This window comes from Strix uralensis, chromosome 2, assembly GCF_047716275.1.
Source record: "Strix uralensis isolate ZFMK-TIS-50842 chromosome 2, bStrUra1, whole genome shotgun sequence".
Lineage (NCBI taxonomy): Eukaryota > Metazoa > Chordata > Aves > Strigiformes > Strigidae > Strix > Strix uralensis.
The window spans coordinates 14,623,184-14,643,418 of record NC_133973.1 but is presented as its reverse complement, the minus strand read 5'-3'; the positions used below and the strand labels follow the sequence as shown (position 1 = coordinate 14,643,418).

Below are 20,235 nucleotides of genomic sequence, written 5' to 3'. Positions count from 1 at the left end.
AAAACTATGAGTTGTGTGCTCAGTCAGCAGCACACGAACTACTGATTTTTAAGCTATTCTCTCCAAAAACATTTGTTGCATTAATACAACTTACTCGGGTTCACCTTGGGATTAGTGAAAGCATAGTTAAAAATGGCATGTATTAATCTCAAAATAACACTTATGTTGAGCAAGGAGCTTTCAGGATTTTAAAATTAAAAGAACTGGAACATTTGAAGTAACAATTATTTCTATGCATTTCTCCTAAAAACAATTTGATCCCTTATGCACAAAGAAGTTTCCATATTCATTCCTCAATATAAAGTATCAACTGATTTCATGTCAGGTTATGCAAGCAAACAAGAGATTGCCAGATACCAAGCTTCTCCAGCACTCAGCTTTTTCCTTTGTTTCTTAGGTCATACTGGAGATGTATGCATCTGTACTGATGACAACGTTGCAAGTGATGGGCTGATGACACTGAGAAAGCCTCCTGAGATTATCCCAGTCAATTGCAATGTTACAATGCAACTCCAGTTTCTATTTCTGTGCCACACTGAATAAAACTGAATTTTGCCTCACCCAATGCAAGGTAATTTTAAAATCAGTAAAGCAACAGACACTAAACATGTTATTATAGATTGAATCTTTTAGAGAGAATATTAGAAAGTAGGTCATTACGTCATAGTATTTAGTTAAACACCCATGAGCAAGATTCGTGAAACTACTACTACCGTATTAGAGGCACCCTAAATTTACCACCACAAAAAGTGAAATAGATAGAACTGGAGATTTGTCAAGCTTCCAGTTATTTGACAAATCGTAACTTTAAAGATTTATAAAAATTATTTTTAATCTTACTATTCAGAGACGGCCATACAATTCTCTCATACTAGACAGAATTGCCACATTTGTCATGATCACAAATCACACTTAAGACTGCACCTCACTGCTGAACGCAACATTTTAAGCTTGACATAGTAAAGTTTTACACAGATTTTCAAAGCACAGTTATATTACTTGACCATGTAAAAGTGGTGATTTGTTAGGGAGCTATACATAAATGAAATTAATTTGACAGAAGATAGGAAACTGAATAAGGAAGATGCACTACTAAAATGAACATGAGGAATTCAGATTATGATTTTAGTAAAAACTGATTTAAAGTGAGTTTAATTTAACAAAGAAGTAGAGATTACGGAATCCAAGTTTACCAGGGTTCCCATGTACCACAAATCCATAGGTCAAGAAGTTAAACTCAAAACCCTCTTCCTCGAAAAGGTATTTGCTTTAGACACAAGATTTGTGAGCTTAAATCACAATTTCAGACAGTACCAGCAATATCTTCTTCCAGGCTATATATAGTGTTTTTTTTTTTTAAAACTGGCTTTGTAATTGTTCATCTACTTCCCTCTGATACTGAGGTCTTCAAGTCCCATCTGCCACATCCACAATATAAAATACGTATTCACACGTATGCAGTATTTGCATCCTGGCAAGTATAACCATCACAGATGTGATAAACAGTTGCAATCACACTCTATTATTAATAGATTAAAATACCAGTGTTTTACAAAAAGTTTTTCCTTCAAAACTTGTTTCATCCACCAGTTGTCATGTTGTCCAGCTGCATTATCTACAAGCACTAGTTAACATCTTAATCTTAGTCATTGCAAACGAAGTACTAATTCAGTGTTTGTTTGTATTTATTCCTACAACACATAACCATGAATACTTCAACTATTTGTGTCAGTACCTTTTACTGAAGAATGAGAAAATTAAAATCACCCCTCCTTGTTTATAAGACCAATCATAACTAAGAACATGTGAAGTTAACTTCTGATACCACCCAAAGCATTCTAAATGTAAAACTAGACTTATTTTATTTCCTGCACCAAGCAAGTTTCCCAAATAGAAAACAACATTAAGACCAGGAATGCCTGAGTTCCTTACCCCGACTCCGTAACATTTTGGTTGCAAATCACATCTCAAATATTATCTCCAAATTAAGAAAATGTCACTCCTGTCTTGACTATAGTCTTTTGTACCAACAAGCTGTTTAACTATAACATTTCATGTTATCACCAATACCTGAGTTCTTAATGCTTTCCACATGCAAAAAGCACATAATTTCGATATTGTTTCAAATGACACTTTGTCATCAATTTCCTACTGATTTTCTTTAACATTTTGCTTATGACCCAATGTTTAACAGCTGTCGTATCTTTCACTGATGTAGCCTGGTGTTGTTGCACAAACCACAACAACATATCGAAGTATCCATGTTGGCTAGGAAACTGAGAGTGGCAGAAGTTCTGAAAAATTTTGGGTTTAGGGTAAATGCAACTCAATTTCCTTTTTTGTCTCTTACTATGTTCTGGGCCCTGTTCAAATCCTTATTACATATACACTGTAGTAATGATGAGGACAAGTGAAGACTCACAAAAAATTTCTTCTACTATTACATAGTTACCACCTTCATTAAAATAAGATAGGAGCCATAACTGAAGAAACCTATCTTCTGGTATGAAAGAGAAAACCCATCAGATCCCTCCATACATAAAAAGAAGCCAAGTTTTCCTAGGTTGTTTCAAAAGATTTGATGGTTTTCTACTAAGTAATATTTGCTCTTTACTTCAAATGAAACTCTAATACCTTCACAAAGCACCACGATCCTTGTACAGTATGCTTAGTTTTCCCTCTATTACTTATTTTCCAGATGTTTCCCAGGAAAGTCAGTACCAACTTTCAACAGCTTCAGTCTGGTATTTTTACTTCTCCCTTAAATGACTATTCTTGACGCAGTTCCCAGCTCTTGCAATACAATTTATCTTGGGCAGATGAGTTTCTACAGTTAAGTTTAGTAGAGATACCTGACTACACGATACATCTCATGTCCCCAAACACTACATCTCCCCACCCCCCAATCTCCCTGCAGCATATCCTCATTCAAATGTCCAGGACCCCGCTTTGCTTCTGTCGTAATTCAAAGCCAACAAGAAGCCAACTGTCAGAAAAATAAATAGGCAAAGAGATGCATGGATCATCCTTAGAACCAGACCATTAGCGTCAAAACATTAGGTTAAGTCCTGTCTTGGTATCAACAAGCACACATTGCAAAAAATCAACTAGAGAACGCAGTATTTTTAAACTACAAGCCAATTTGGATTTAGCCCACTAAGAAGTATTTCAGGGGTAAGTTCACCAGCTCTATAATAAGGAAGAAGAAATTTCAATACTGGGACACATCTCCTTTGGCTAAATTTTCATTTAAGTGTTACAGAAACTAAGTTTTGGAAGGGAAGGTGCCTTGGCTAGTTGTTGTGTATTAACAGAGACAAAGTCTATCATGGTTTTTTGAAACTAGACAAAGTCTAGTTCTCCCCATTTAGAAAACAAAGCACAAACCTCACGACTCAAGATTCACACTGACTTCCACATGCCTTCCTTTGCCTTCTGCAAGACAAGGACCTGCTATAAATTATAATCCAAAAGTGAGTTGGCTTGGCACAAATTACAAGGTCTCTCTTTGCAGTTCTCATTTTACCAAGTGGAAAGTGTCTGCCTGTATGTGTGTTATGTGTATGTTTGCACAGAAACATATTTACCTCTGCTTCTTAACCTGTATTGCTAAATTTCCCTTAGATGATAAGTAGCTAAAAATTGAAGTACTTGATAACTGTGTAGCTGAGCATTATAAAACCAGCCCTTTCTTTCACGTGCTGAAAAGCTTATGTTGCAACTTCCATATAACAACACGGAAAGTAGCCTTTCCATCAAAGAAGGCTTTCTGAATGTCTGAGATTAAAATGATTCTGAAATTTATCATCGCTTCTCCAACCATTCCCACTCTAAAGTCAAGTAGTGGGTAATGACACTGTGTAACCCTTCCACCAAAGTGTCTTGTGTACACAGGTTGTACATGGGAGTTAATCATCATCTTTAGGATTATCTTCAGTCTGTTCCCCCTCATTTTGGCAGCATGATAGATATGAAGATTGGTATTCGCCTAAAGCAATCAACAATTTCTTTCAGAGTCAGTTATCCATTTTCAAAGTTCAGTGTACTTTTGCAGTTTCTAGCTGGGGTTTCCATGCACCAAGTATAACATTATGGCATTTCTTTGGGACACAAGAGCAAAACTGTTATCATTAACATAACCTTAAGCTTGCAAGCAACACTCAGGAACAACATTGAAAGTTCAAAGCCTGCTATACCAGAGAGCATGCAAATTAGCAGTTAGGATATCCTGGGACCCCCTTTTCTATACAGCAGAAAAAAACAGTATGATGAGGGAACACAGAGCCAAGAAAATAACGTTCAATTCCTTGTGTAAAAAAGCTGAGTAAATCTATATTAAAAGATGAAGTTCTTTACATACCAAGCTGACAACTTGTTTCGGAAAACCTGTTGCTGTAGGACTAAGTCAGGAACTTCAATAATACTTGGTTGCCTCTGAACTCCCTGAGGAGCATGATTTACTTTTGCTGGACAACTATAAAAACCAAGTTTAACTTTACATCACTGAACCAGTAAGAAATAGTGAAGATATCTGTGCCTTAAAACCAATGTTTAAAAAGTCACTACTTCAGCATTTCCCTACCCATATAAAGATGTATTACCTACTGTAATTAAAACCTGGTGAATCTACCATTTAGTCCCTTGTCAACTACTTCAAGACTTCTTGAAGTGGACTTCAAGAGTGCTAACATAAAGGTTAGGAGCACAACAGACTGTATTAAAATACATAACAATGCATATTATGACCAAAAGCATTTTTTGCTCAGCTTACATTTCAATCCTACAACACATTTCAACTTAGTAGTTATTTTTCCTAGCAGTTAAAAGCTTTACAACTACCAGCATCACAACTGTTCAGAAACTAACTTCATCAATCCTCTTTGACAGCTTCATAATCAGAATTTGAAAGATGGTGCAAACATACAGCTTCATCTGCTAGCTTCAGAGTTTCACTTTATGTTTTTGCCAAGTTTTATACAGTGGAAAATAGCCAAGACAGAAAAATCAGCTAATTAAATGATTGCTCTATAGTACAGCAGTGCCATGTTCTCTATCACTAAATATCTGCTCAGTTAAGTCAAATATTAAGATGGTAATGAGCCTGACTTAAAGTTTATTACTTCAGTCTTATTTCCTTTACTCCTGACATCAGCTTCTACGTTCCCTCTACAGAGTCACCTGAATGATTATTATTTAAGATGGAAATTTTTACTCTTTCATAGTCACTTACCCACCCTGAAACATTTTAAGGTCATTTCAGTTATCTAAAGAGCCAGCCACACTGAAGAGTTACTCTTAGAGTTACAATAAAATATGCTTAATATTAATTTCTGAAAACAATAGAGGTGCTATACTTTATGACTGCCTCACCTCTCATTTTAATCATCTCCTAAACACAAAAAGTTAATACACAGCACTTTTAATCAGTTTGCCATTATCTTCTCTATTTTCTTACATTTCGATCATGCCACATACTCCAAGATTAACACGAAGTTTTTAAAAACTGAAATTAATGTCAATTAAATTATTTGTTTTTATTGGTGCACATAACTGGTAGAACCATGACCCTGTAAGATCTTTAGCTAGCTGAGGTTCAGTTTTGGCACTCTCTAAAACCAGCTAAGTTTTGCTATTTGCAATAATATTACTGCAGCAAAACCAAGTTGCTGAACAAAGCTGAACAGCAGCACACATGTCCATCAGTCCACACCAAAAGCTACTGCAGCTTAATTATCTGCAGTAAACTAGTTTAAGTTATGCTGCATTTGCTATAGGCTCAGGCATAAGTCATCCCCACAGCACAACTAGCACGTATGTCTATTCTGCTTTTTCAGAAACTTGATTCATTTTAGAAAACATCATATATGATTCCCTAGTTAGTCCATTTTAGTCTGTTCCTCACAAACATAATTTGAATGATAGCCTTATGTTTTCATGCATGACAGTCATCATAAAAAGCATGAGTTCTACTTACAACAGATCATATTCAGAGAACTGACAACTTAAAAAGTGATGGACTTGAAAAAAACTCCCACCTCCTTACAGTTAAGAATAGGGCTAAGAATAGAGCTATAAGGTGTATTATTATTTTCTGAGTGTTTGAATGTTACATTCCAAGAGAGTATTTCATCCTATTTAATGATGATATTTTTTTGACTTGATGCTTCTTACAGTGTGACTGTCTTTGTAATTGTTTTGAGACTGTTACACAGCCATGTGTTTTCTTCTCCATAAAGGAAGCATTAGAACCAAGCATCTGGAAGTAGCTTCTCACAGAAGTGACTTTCATTTTAATTTGCAGCACTTGATAGTCTTAGAATAGCTAGAATTTGATATAATTTGTTAAAGAATAAGTCCACTGTCTCGAACTATTTAGAACTTTCCAGTTAACTAGCTCATTAACTAGACAGTTAATTATAACTCACTAGTTTTCTACAATTGCCTGCAGTGTAGTTATGTCAGCCTGACTGAAACACCATCCTTTGTTCTACAGATGCAGATAACTATCAAGTATGACTTCTGAAGGATGTGGCTTTAAACATCCTGTACCTCCAGTTTTAGCCTTAAGTTTTCATTCCCATCTCAACCCTTAAACATTCATATTTCATTTTAAGTTCTTACAAAACCAGTAATCTATATTAGTATCCTGTAACTGGCCAACACGCACTCTGACAACTCATACGGTGGAGTAACTCATGTCAAGGTCTTACTGAAGAGCAGCAACACCATACAACAGAATGTTTTAGTTTTCATGTCTATTATTTTCCTTAAAAAATGATAATATATTAGCACTTAATGATCAAGCTAAGTACTAGCTAATTTACCTAATCCATTATGGAAATCTGGAGAGCTTTTTCACACTTGTACAACACTATTCACATATACTCTAAGTCATGCTGTTCCTTCACAAAGAAGGTATCATACTAAAACTTTAATTACATTGTGTTAATAGATGCAAGGAATCTTCCAACAGCAGTGGTGCTCAACAGACACACAACTTTGCTATATAATACTAAGATCAGCAGTAGTTCTGTATGAGATACTTTATGATTACTGGATATCTGCTTCCCAAGAAAAGGAGACAGTAACTGGAGTACCACGCACACATTCAGAACATACCCCTAACTTGCTTAAAGCAGAGTGTCTTTGGCTTTTCTTAATGTAGTTGTTCCTGTGCCATTAAGATGTGTTTTTTCAATTTATTACAGACAAAGTACTGCTTATTGCATTGTCAAACACAGGTTAACGCTGAGAATAAAAAGTTCACCTACCAGGAGAAAGTAATAATCTCAGAAGCACTATGGGAACTACTTCAACCTTAAGAATTTCCACTGTATGTTGCTATTATTGAAGAGGCAGCTTAATCCCAAGTTTTACTGTAGCTCAAATTCATACTTTCAATGGGTTTTCACAGTTAAAAGGTAGAAATATTTTATGCATCAATTGGCTCTTCAGTTTGCTATTTCAACTACCGACAAAAAAAAATTCTGAGTTAACATACTGTCTTGGCTGAGAAGTAAGACTTACCTAATATGTAGATAGTCTTCTGATCACTTCTCTGACCAAGGGAATTAGTCACCTTACAGATGTAAGTCCCAGTGTAGTTGTAAGTCAACGGGCTGCTGAACTGCAGAGTATTGTTGACAGATAGCAATCCTTCAGGCCATTGTCCATCCAACCTAGAACAAAAGTTTTATTTCAGCTATGAATCTTTATGACTGAAGTCTAAATAGAACTGGTTGCAACAATCTAGAGTGAAGTTTTCCCAGTGCTCTGACACTGTCAGTGGACTTTTATTGGATATTGTCAGCGTCCACCTGGAAAGTTAGTATTTAATTTCTGTGCCAAGTCCTTTAAATATCAAACCTGCTGGCACTAGCAAGCTGTCTACAAATGACCACTACTACAACTAAGAAAACACCATCTCAAAAGATCTTGGAGGAACAATCCAACTACAGCTCTAAAAACTAACAAACTAAGCAGCACTTACACTGCCATCAGAATTATCTGCCTGTTCTTTCACATCCAGTTGAGCTATCGCAGTAAGGATTTCTGTTAGTACACACTTATTTACAGGAGATTTTGATTAGGATTTTTGAGCAAGAGTTCAAGCAGTTTATTCCCTCTCAACTTGGCTTTTCTCCTCCCCCACCCATGGCTTTTCCATCTAAATTACAGAACAAACTGAATACATTTGGGGAAACAACTGGTAAAAAGAAATTGTTTCCAGTCCACTGGATTTTCCAAATCTATCATTTCCCTGTAGCGTCCTGCATGTGATTACAGTAACAGCTGTTCACAACAGAGAAAGGGGAAAGGCCAAAGGCACTGGAACTATTTTAACAGAGCTGTCAATTGCCCATTAAACACCTGTGTAATTTCATGCCATTGTATCTCATTTTCCTTTTATTTAAGTATCTATTAACAGCTAAGCAAGACTAAGTCAATATTCAAATGTGTGATCACCAGGTCTCAGTACCTCGGAACCACTTAGCAAGTATGATTTTAGGTAGTATCGAACCAAAAAAGCCACCCCTGACACTTGAAAATAGGTACTCAAATGGAAAAAACCCCACAGTTAACAGTAGACATGATCTCCAACAAATGTAGATTGAAAAACATTCCCATTGCTTTGCTGACAGTGATTATTGCCCAGAATTTCTTCAGCCACATAAAGGTGATAAAAGTCATTAGGCATGTACTTGGTAATTCATAGTACCAGAAGTATTTATTTCAAAAAACATTATAAAATAGTCAATTGGTCTGAAAGCTCTACTCTAATAAAGTTCTCATACATGCAGTATTTTAAAATGTTATTGACCATGGAAATGTTACTATCCTAACAAATACAATACCACCTTTGCTTCCAAAGGATAAAGATTTTTTGGTTTGGTAGTTCTAGAAGCTATTATAATTTGAAACCAGTAAGATAGCACAAAATTTCAGAGCTAGTTTCCATTTCCTTAAACACTCAAGCTATTGTTCTTTTGCATAGATTCCTCTGCTGCCCTTGGAGTTCCTCATTCACCAGTATTAGAGCTTCTTGGATGGGTTTTATTGTTCCTCAAAAAGGTACACACTAGTTTTATTCCAGAAAATGAATCTTCACTTGTAAAAGCTGGTTCACTTTTAACCTCAGGAAGTTTAAAAGTGACCTGTGAATCTTGAAGAGCTTTACATATATTTAAACATGTATATTTCTAATGGTATTGGAAATAGAGGTTGTAAGAACTAATCAATGCATACATCTCAAATACAAACCAGAGAACTAAGAACCTGGTTCATCTGAAGAAACAAGCGATACTGCTATTGAGATCCTGGCAAGCTTTTTTAAACATAAGAATTTTTGTGAGTTGAAATCTCTTATCACACTGATTTTGAGCTAAGCATGGGATAGGGATGGCAGCCTACTGTAGCACGTAGGTTGTTTAGTCAGAATGGCATGGCTACAGTATAGTTAGCTGCAATACTGACTCAACATTTGAATGTCTGCTTTTAGGATTGAGTCAGTTATAGTAATGCTTTGTTTTCCTGTGAAACTGCCATCAAGCAATTCCAAACTTATCAATACAACATTTTCAAACCACATTATGTCGATTGTTCCTACATGCTAAATTATATCTACCATTGAGAAGGCAGGGAAATGGTAAGTATTCCTGTGATTTTACAAATAGAAACACTAGAATATAGCTACATATAAATTTACACTGTCCTTAGGAAAGTTATTTCCCTTGTTTCTACAGGTAACAAATCAATTTATAATAGCTGGGTTTAATTTTTTTTGCTTCACAGGAAAGATTTTGATCTATGCTTGCTTTTATTGTCTTCCTCTGACTCTTGCTGAAAGTACATCCATGGCTGCAAAAGCAAAGCAGTAAATTTCAGAATAGGGCCCACCGAATCCATATATTCATGAAATGTGGCTGTTATGTAATTTATTTTTTTTTTATTACTCGACATACGTCCAAAACCTAGCTTCCATCACTATGCAAAACACTGGATTTATCTGTCTTGGCAACTATTTGAGCACTTCTGAAAAACATGACAAATTCTATAATTCAGTAAGCAGTATTTGCCATCTCAACTGTTATTTCCTTTCCAGATTTTAAAATGCAGACAGAGAAAAGTCTGTTTCAGTGTTTACAACCTACTTTGAGTAATAACAGAACTAATGAAGTAGTTGGATCCCTACTAGATTTATTGGGCTTTATTCTATATATTGCAACATACACAGTTTAGTCTACTTTATTAAGTAACTATAAAGATTTTAACCTGAGAGTAATGACAAATTGTTCAGGCTCATAAATTTGCAAGCTATCCACTCACCCATATATTCACAGATACACACATCTTGTATCCTCCTTTTAAAAGGCTGGGTAATACCATTACAACCCAATACAAGTCATATGCTGCTTGTTTTCAGAACAGGTGTTTACAAGTAAACTAAGATTATACCACTTCAATGATGTGGCAAGTCCCTTTTTATAAATATTTACCTGGTCCACATAAATTCCATAGGTAATGGATTTGCATCAGCATTACATCTGAGCTGAACGTTCTCTCTTCCAATGAACCAGTTTCCATCATAGCCAGTTACTGAAACTTCTGGAGCATCTGACAAAAGAAGATTTAACCTATCAATCACAGCATTTTCTTTAAAACATAAACGGTCTGTGATGCTGAGCTCACTAGAGCCAAAGGTTGTTTTTTTAATTTAAAAAACAACAACAACAAAATACACAGAGAACACCAATACAGTTCCAAGCTACAGCATAATACACAACAGTGGATTAGATCAGGAACAGTAAGTTGTTTTAATCAGTGCAACTCTCCTACTGTGTGTTTTCAGCAAACATACAGCACTTTGGGGAAGTGAGAGGATTTCAGAAGAAAACAATCAGTTTAATGTTTTTTCAAGTGAGCAATGGTAATTTTTAGAGCTACTTTTCAATATCAAGATACAGCAAAGGATCAGAAACAGTGTTTTGAGAAGCCAGATAGATAATTAGGAAATCATCAAGAAGTTCACAGATGCCAGCTGAAAAGGTTAACAGCTATTAGTGGCATCATGATGTAGAATTATCTTGTTATGGCTCTAAGAAGCAAGGAGGTCACTTCAGATAAGCCAGAGACACCTAGCTGAAATATTCAGAACCGAGAGAACAGAACAACCGGTATAATTTGGTATTAGCTCCTACAGCAGAGATGGAGGAGTAGTGGCAAGCGTAAGGGAAGACTGAAGGAGGACTAGAGAACACAGACATGAAGTCTCTGCTTCTCATTTGCTGCTGTGTTGCTTACTATGCAATTTTGTTAGAAGTTCTGAAACATGCCTTAGCACTAATTTCAAATAAACACAAGTTTAAGACCAACTTGCCCCCTCATTTCACTTTAAATACAGAACTTCATTCTCTTATTCACCGTTTCTGACAGTAATGGGAGCAAGTAATCTTTATTTCCGTTTCTGTATCAATGGCACTTCAATCTAGAACTTAATTTCAACACTGACAAAATAAACCAGTACTAATCACTATTTTATGCCCAAATAAGTGATTCTTTACCAAACAGAACAAAAACAAACCCACAAGAAATTTTAGTCAAACCAAAACAGCAAAGTTCACTTTTTCCAGCCACGTTTCTTCTAATTGATCTGACAGACTTCTATGATTTAGGATCTTTAAAGCAGCACACAGCTGAGACAGGATACCAAAGGAAGAACTTGAAAATAGCTTGGTCACATATGCACCATTTAACAAAAAAATGGATCATATGCCTAAAGCTTATTTGTCTTAACTGGTTTTAGATAAGCAGCACTGCAAGACATCTCACTTCATATTCACGTGTTTTAAAGCCACAAATTTGTTAAACAAGCCTGGTACAGGTTTGAATTACATGAGCAATCTGAAGCTGAATAACAAATGTTAGGAATGTATATATTATGTTTTTGTTTCCTTATGCAAATTAGAGTGGAAAAAGCTTAGTGAGTAATTTGAAAATAACGTAGTGACTCCCATAAGACCTACTTTCAACTAGTCATCTCAAACATGAATCTTCATTAGAATTCTTTTCTAATACAGCTGAAATTGTAAGGCACCATGAACCATTCACAGATCAACTGAGTTTGTTATTTTGTCTGTAATCTTTTCAATGTTAAATATGAATAATAATGTTTACCCATGAGCCAATATCCAAAACAAACTGTAGAAACATAATGGTATTCTAGCTTTGTGACTTTTTTTTTTAATACAGAGACACTAGGTTTCTACTCCTGCCCAACCTTTTTATCACATGCTTTTCTATACAGTTTTAATTTCTCTTTTTCCTGAAGCAGTAAGTGCTCATCTCCTTCCTGTGAAAGGCACACACCAATAAAAAGGGTGGTTTTAAGACAGATACCAAGCAGTAACTACCTTACAGAATACTTACACTGTATGTCCAACACATGAGGGAATCTCATCTCCTTTTCCAAAGCAGGGTGTCTCACAATACAAGTTATAAGTCTTCCTCTTGCAAATCGTGTAGGGACAATCATATACTGACTTACAACTGTCACCGTGTCATTTGGAAACACAGTGGAGCTGGATTCCATTTCACCAAGACCTCCTTCCCAGTCAATCTCTGCAGCAGGTTTTCCAGTGGCTGCTATACAAGTGGCTGCTATTGTCCTGTTTGCACCATCTATTAGAGGGTTTGGTCCTTTCATTAAGGTCACAACAGGTTCAACTAGGGAGGGAAAAAAAAGGAAATTTAAGCAAGAAAGACTCCATGTATTTGGAACTGTTGCTACATGAGTTAGACAAGATCTAATCCATTTGCAAAAGCCCATACTAACCAGATATCCTAGAAATAAGATCATGCCATATATCAGAGATGACATCTCTACAAAGCTTTGGCCTGCTGATACTGTTCACCTTTGTCCACTCAAAGTTTAATGTTGCTCATTCACTAAATTTAATTCATTGACATGGAATTCCAACGTGGTTAGGCTCAAAACTCCAACTACAGTGCTCCAGTTGCAGTGTCTGACAACAGACAGCTTCAAATATTAGGTTGAAACTATACCGTGATTTTTAAGAAAAGCTTAAGATTCTGCTGCACTTGCAAGTGTTATACTTAAAGTATTAATCTATACTGTCAGTTTGTGTCATTTCAAAGCTACTTAATTCCATGTTTTAACACCCAAGTGTTAAAGTTTAAGAGTTTAAGCTTCTGCTGATCAGTACAATACAAACTGATTCCATGCTGAGACAGTTAACCTCTAAAAAAGTGGTTTTATATATACACATAATCTATAAAATCTAATATGTATGAATACAGATAATTTTCATAAAATCTTTATATGCTTTTGATATAAAAAGAAATTGTTTTATATGTAGATAAAATTATGTCTATATATATTGTTATGAATGAATCCCTATAGAAGTAAAAAATTTGAACTCAATACTATGTCTGAGACTCAAAAAAATCCACAAGTGGAAGGATCTTACCTCCTTGTAAACCCATTGCTCACCCCAAAATTTTAGAGGCCTGGAGAACACACTTCCTTCTAAAGGGAAGTTGAATTCCTGATGTACAAGTCTACTTTTGAGGGCCATAGACTGGGAAGCTTTTAAAAAAAATGTCCTTCTTATTTAAGAAATCTGTGTCAGCCCTCTACGAGCCATCCACCAGCTGCAGCCTAAGTCAGAAATACTACCTAGTGCTTCAGATACAAAGGTTTTCCTTTCTAGGATGGCCCATTTGTATTGATGATATGAGTTCTCTAGTAGCATACCAGCCTATTCCATAATCCTTGCCTTTTGACCTAATGAGGCTATCCGAGTCCTCTGAAGTGAAGTCATCACTACACACCACAATGCTTCAGACACTCTACCTCAGTGGACCAGCCCTCACTAATCACAAAGCAGACACAACTCTTGGAACTTCTGTGCCTTTCAGTATCCTGTAAGTATAGTTCACAGAATTTCTTTTCGAAAACTTGAAGGTGACTCACATATCTTGAAATGAGATAGATCAGAGTTCACAGTATCTGGCCAGATACTCCTCCAACTACCTATGCTTTCAAGAGACATACTGGGTAACAAATACTTTCAGCTTGACTGAATTCAGTGCCAGAATCAGTTTTTGATTGTTTTTTGCTCAGTCTGACACTGCTCACGTCTGAAGAAGGTGGTTTATTATTTGCTCAATTACACTAAAAGGAAAGGCAACTACTAAATGGATAATCTTATAAAAATATGTATTTTCTATTCTATGGTTAGAAATACTTAAAGAATATATCACACTACCAAATCGAAGGTTGGTTGTTTGGGCAGATACTGAGAGTGGATTATTTTCTACTTCGCTTCCCTGAATGCCTACCCTCTGTGATTTGTTAGTAACCCTACTGTAAATAAACCAACAGCGGGGGTTTTCTGTCAAGTCCTAACTTGTCTTTTCTAGAGCTGAAGCACCTGTAACACAGTTTCTTTCATTTTTTTTTTCCTTGCTCTCCAACACTAGCAACAATTAAAGCTTTCTACAATACGCTGGGATATTTAAACTGATGTACATATGAAGCATTCTATCATCTGAAAAAAAAAAAAGCCTTTAAAACCTAGTACAGAGAACTTGACATTATATCGCTTTGTTATTTGACACACAACTCGGTTTCCCTGATTTAATATAAACATTACCCCCTTGTTCCCCACAAATCACTAGTAGTAACCTTCTCAGTAGCTTCTGCAGTATTACTGAAATGCAGAAGTCATCACCCAAATTTACAATTAGTATCTTACAAGCATAAAGATACTAATTTCTGCTGTATATCCCCCCCACACACCCCCCAAAATCTTCATCACAGTGAAATCAATTAAATTAGCAGTCATCACTAGCTTTTCATGCCAGAACCTATAGACCCAAATCACTTCAGCTGGAAAAGATTTCATGTATTCCATTCCTTGGAATTTTCTTCAAAACAACAACAAAAAACCAGTACACAACCCCAGCATGTTTTCTCCACCCCTGGGGGGATATGTAAGTCAGCAAGAAGTCTTGACTAAGGCAGCAAAGGTCTCCAGACCCAAAGCTGAGTACTCACTATGCTGCTTCACTTACCCTGCTTTTAGAAAAACATGTCTTCAAGTAGTAAGTGGTAGTAGCCAGAGAACAGAATATAGACTCATTTAAAAAGTATAGTTTCTCCTCAATTATCATTATTATGAAAAAAGTATACTTTGCTTACTCAAGTGATATCTGAAATTTGTGAGATTGGCCAGTTTCAGTTCACTGTGTAATTCTTAGTTTTACACTTGTCAAAGACACAAAGCTCAACTACTCAAAACTACTCACTTCATAAAATACTTATTCCCAGTCCAATGTATTTTGGTGCATTAGGTTTTTTTATACTTCACAAATGGTTAGGCTTGTAGTGTCGTATCTTCCCATAAATCATGACTCTTGGACTACACATCAACTACAAGATAACCAAATAAGCCACATAATAAAAAGTGGAAAGCAACTGCTGTTATGATAGATACTTCTATAGTCTATCCTTCAGGATTACTTTGTCCCAGCAACTGAAGCTTAAACCAGCAGAAACCCAGCTGCTCATTCTACAGCACTTCTAGCTGTTTCAGTCATGAATTAAAATCACTATCTTCTGAATGAAGTCCTAATTACAAGGGGCCATTGGCATCGACCTCTCACAACGGGAAACAGTTTTTACAGTTTTCAACTTGGAAAAAAGATTACCCAAAGTGTGGAGTTTGGAGGGGATTTTTGTGGGGTTTTGGCTGGCCTTTTTCTGAAAGTGTAACTTCTATATACACGGACTCTTGTAGCACCCCTCTTTTGTCCCAGGACCATTCTGTGTGCCACGTGAGTCATACTGAAGCATGCCCTACAGACTTTCTTTGCTCACAGTGGTGGTGGAAACAAAGGAGGCTGGGAGAGCATTAGAGAAGCTGCTTCACCCATTCAGTAGAAACATTATCCTCCATTCAGATCATATGAAGGAGATGGTGGGGACAATGCTTAGTTTGGGAAAGAAAGGCACGGATCCTACAAAGATCCAAAAGCATAAGGAATCTGCTCCCACAATGTAAGAGTTCAAGGGCAGTGGCCATTTCCCCCACCCACTACATAATCAGAGTAGATACACTGACTGAATTAGAAGTTATCAAAAGGTCAGTGGATCATCTTATCTTCACAGGAGAAGAGTCACACAGATCCAAAGCAGTATTACAGCATGAACTATATTCGAGTTATAAGAAATGGTGGTTGACTTATGGAAGCTAGATGAGCAGCTGTTTAGGAAGTCTCAACTGATTTGCATGTCTGTGCTAGCCCTTTTACTGATTCATGACCATTATTTAATTTAACCCTACTTACTCTAGCCTCACCTTACAATCAACATGGACAGAGATTTCTCATTGCTCAAGTCCTTACACTTCAGCTCCGGGGCCTCCAACAAAAGGACAACAGAGACCTGTTGGATTCTATGGTTCTTTGTAGAAAACCAACATAATAAAGCATCCAGAAAAAAGAGCCTTAAATCCTATTCAATAAGTTTCCAGGCCTCAAAGTTTCTTCTTGGTTTTAAATACTTCATAAGATTTTTTTCAACTGCTTCTGTTAGTTTTAAAACTAGTTTTCTTCTGCCACTGTGCACAGGAGGTCTGGATGAAATTGGCATGATTACAATACAAACGGTATTATTTCCACTTGCCATTAAATTCACTAATTCCTTGGCAACAGCGTGAACACTGGGAATTATCTGCCCCTTCATCATAACTGACATTTACTTGAGTAACTTCTTCCCAAACCAGTATTTCTACTTTTTATTTTTCTCCCCTCAAAACCAGCAGCCTGATATTTCTGTGTAACTTATCCTGCCCGCTAATTAATCATTGATTATTGACTTTGGGTTGGGGTTTTTTTTGGTTGGTTTGTTTTGTTTGTTCGTTGTGGGTTTTTTTTTTTTTCTTCTTAAGACCTGTCAGTTCACTCATTTGTTATCTACTTGATACTTTTTCTTGGCCTGAATGCATACATCTCATCAACTAGCACTTTTCAAACACCATTACTTTATCAGAACAGTCTGAGAGGATCCATTTTCTATCCTGTCTGATATCCATCTTCCTTTAACTCCTTATTGTAAGAATTTCTACATTAGTGTGTCTGGGATCTATTCATGGTGACAGACCTTTGACATTCTCATCTGTGCAGCTCATCCTTAGACTTGTAGCATTGGTAAGAGCTAGCCTGAAGAACAAGGTCTACTTTATCAATACCCATGCTGAGAAATCTAGCTTAGCAAGACAGTGGAGTCAGATTGAATCAAGTATTTAAAAAAGTCATGTACAGTGCTCAAGCTAGTAACAAAAGTTACGTTAGCTCTGCAAGCTACCTTGTCACACACCACATCTTCTGCCTTCAAACACTATTTTGGCCAGTTTAGTGAGCAACTTAAACAGCTTGACAAAGTTCTTAGCAATTTTTTGCCCTAGTTTAACAAGGTAAGTTTGAAGAACTGAAGTTTGAGACAAGACAGACACACCTGTTTGACCCAAAGAGCATTTTCATATTTTCACTGTCTTAACCTCTTCTTTTACAGTGCTTTTCCTTACGACAACATGAAACACTAAGCAAAACAAACTGGGAGTGAGCAAAGTCACTAAAAGTGGTAAGTCTGTGAAGCTTAAGTAGCATAAGAGAGGTTCTAAATATGGTCTTAATTGATCAGTGTACTGTGGCAAAATACAAGACATTTTATCCTGTAATCCCTCCATTTGTTTTCAGTGACTCTGCCTTACAGCGTACAAGAATCTACTACACAATTAAGTATGCCCACTACACACAGGAAGGAAACTAATTATTTACCAAACAGGAACAGACTGGGACTAGAAAAAAGGCAATGCTGCCTGGACTGGAAATAGTTTCAGCACTAAGGACATGAACTTCTCTCCTCACTTAAGGGAGAGTTTTTTAGAACAGTGGGAGAATGCATTCAGAATAAAACTGATCTTAAGTTACATCAGATTTTAAATTTTGATTGGAGCTATTCCATGCCTGAAGACTCTACTAAACTTGGAACTGCTGAGCTCAAGCCAGTAAAGCTCAAAAGTTATTCAGTTACATGCATATTCTGAAAACCATTACTTTCCCAGTATTTTCACTGTTTAAGGCTAGATGTCAGTGTAGCAAAAAGTTTTCAGAAGGACAGAAAATGTGCTGCTGAGGCCACAGGAAATAGGTAAGTCCAACAGAAGGTTGGCTATCCAGCTGTATCTGCAAGCCAAGCAGTGCTAACTGGGATGGAAATGCGTTTTTGCAAGTAGTAGTTGTGTTTTGCAATTCAGAGGCTGCTACCAAGTCACTGAGAGGCTTACAACTATCAGCAACCATCTACATCAACTATGGAAAAACCTATGATCAGGATCACTGTATGCCTGACAAATACTACTTTACCTGTTCCAGCTACAATTTTTGATAATGTATATCTTACCAAGCAAGTCACAATCCTACATTTTCAAATGTAGAATAATAAACAGAGGCCATACATTTGCTTTCCAAGTTCCTCCTCAGGTTCTCCATAAACCCCAAAATTTGAAGGGTACAATGGACACAACTAATAATGTGATCTGAAAAAAAATAATCTTAGAAATAGGAACTCACTAGAGATGAGGGAAAGCAGTAGGAACCTCCCAGACTATGTTGATAAAGCACAATAGCTGAAACCTGAAGTCAAAAGACTGCTACGATAGCCACAGACATAGCCGCTTGTTGTACAGGCAGAAGACAGATGAAGAAGAGAGCCGTAAGGCTACATGCTTTGTGTATCACATAGAACCTCTTTGGTCAAGTTATTTGTTTCAAATTGGATTAAGTCACTTGCTTTCGTGTGTTTATTTTGCCCCACCTTGTGGTGAAAACCAGTTTATGTACTGTGCTACAGCCATCTGATTCATCTCAGTGTTCTACTACTGTGGAAAGCAGAGATCAAAGACTAAGAAGATCTGAAAAAGCACATTGTTTAAAAAAAATATAGTCATTGAGGACCACCTCAGCTGTAGAAAATATCACTTGACTACTTGCAATGGATACAGGAGTAACTTACTCTAAGAAGGTATAATACTATAAAGAGAGGGCAAGTCAATAGGTTTTCAAAGTTTCAGAATAGTCCTTTTACCTCATACTGCATTATCACCTAAGTCTACCTGTGCTTCAGTACTAGTCCTTTACGACAGGCAAGAGTGAACACTCAACAAGACAAAATTAGTTTATGTGAAAAACTGAGATCATAAGGTTCACATTATGACTATCCACAACCAGTCAAGGGCTTAAATAGTCTCTTTCTTCCCAGAACTACCAGTAGTAGTCTAGGCAGTTTTGCTTTACATTTATGCTGTGCAAAGAACAGTTTACATCACCAGCCCCAAGCAGCTACATTAACTCATCATATTAGCAACATATTTATGAGGGAATTCAACCAAGGTGGTAGCTAAAGCTGTTTGGCAGCTTCTCAGCACACACAGAGGTCCCTAGTATCAGCATTGCCAGGCCCAAGTTCTAAAGAACTGTTCAAATGTTTAGATTAGTACAATGCCTAAACAGGAACTTCTTATTTATTTTTAATATCAGGACAATTGAAGAGAAAATTCTAAAGAAGCAAGACCCAAAAGAAGTCTCCTCAATGATGTTAGTAAGAATACCAAAACACCTGTTACATAAGACTGGCAAATACATTTTTTTGTATTGTTGTTGGGTTAAAAGGTAAAATAAAACATATTTGTAAGTTTGCAGAATTTCACTAACAAGTTTGTGGTATTAATTTCACCGCCTTTCACGAAGGAATTGACTTACCTAGTACTGTTACAGTTGTTGATGACTGTGTATTTCCAAGTGGGAATGTAACTGCCTTGCAAATATATTCTCCTGCATCAGAAAAGCTTACATTTTTTAAGATGATTGTTGCATCAGTAAGTGAGTAGTTTTTAAATGACACTCTTCCTTGGTATTCTCCTTGAACAGATATTCCATATTCGGGATGATGAACTGCAATAGTCTGTGAACTTTTACCATGTATCTTCTCCCAAGAAACTTGTGTTATTGTTTCATTTACATCAATTATGCATTTCAGTGCAACCTTCTTCCCCCAAACTGCTGTCACATGTGGATCAACAATTGGTCCAGCTAAGGCACCTAAAAACAAAGCAATTGTTAGTTGGTACATAAGAAGGTTATACCTCTAAG

The 20,235-nt window shown here is 36.5% G+C and overlaps 1 protein-coding gene across 3 annotated transcripts in view; it reads right to left on the bottom strand.

The window, feature by feature from the left end:
* The window catches only part of NECTIN3 (nectin cell adhesion molecule 3), a 71,230-nt gene that overhangs the window by 21,816 nt on the left and 29,179 nt on the right, over nt 1–20,235 (bottom strand). For all 3 annotated transcript variants that reach the window (XR_012627164.1, XM_074856581.1, XM_074856573.1), the window contains exons 2-5: nt 19,846–20,184; nt 12,427–12,723; nt 10,497–10,614; nt 7,528–7,679 (exon numbers count right to left, since the gene is read on the bottom strand). Coding sequence is in view for 2 of the 3 variants with exons in the window: in XM_074856581.1 (XP_074712682.1) it covers nt 7,528–7,679; nt 10,497–10,614; nt 12,427–12,723; nt 19,846–20,184 (906 nt within the window). In the remaining variant the exon portion in view is untranslated. The remainder of the gene's footprint in view (nt 1–7,527; nt 7,680–10,496; nt 10,615–12,426; nt 12,724–19,845; nt 20,185–20,235) is intronic.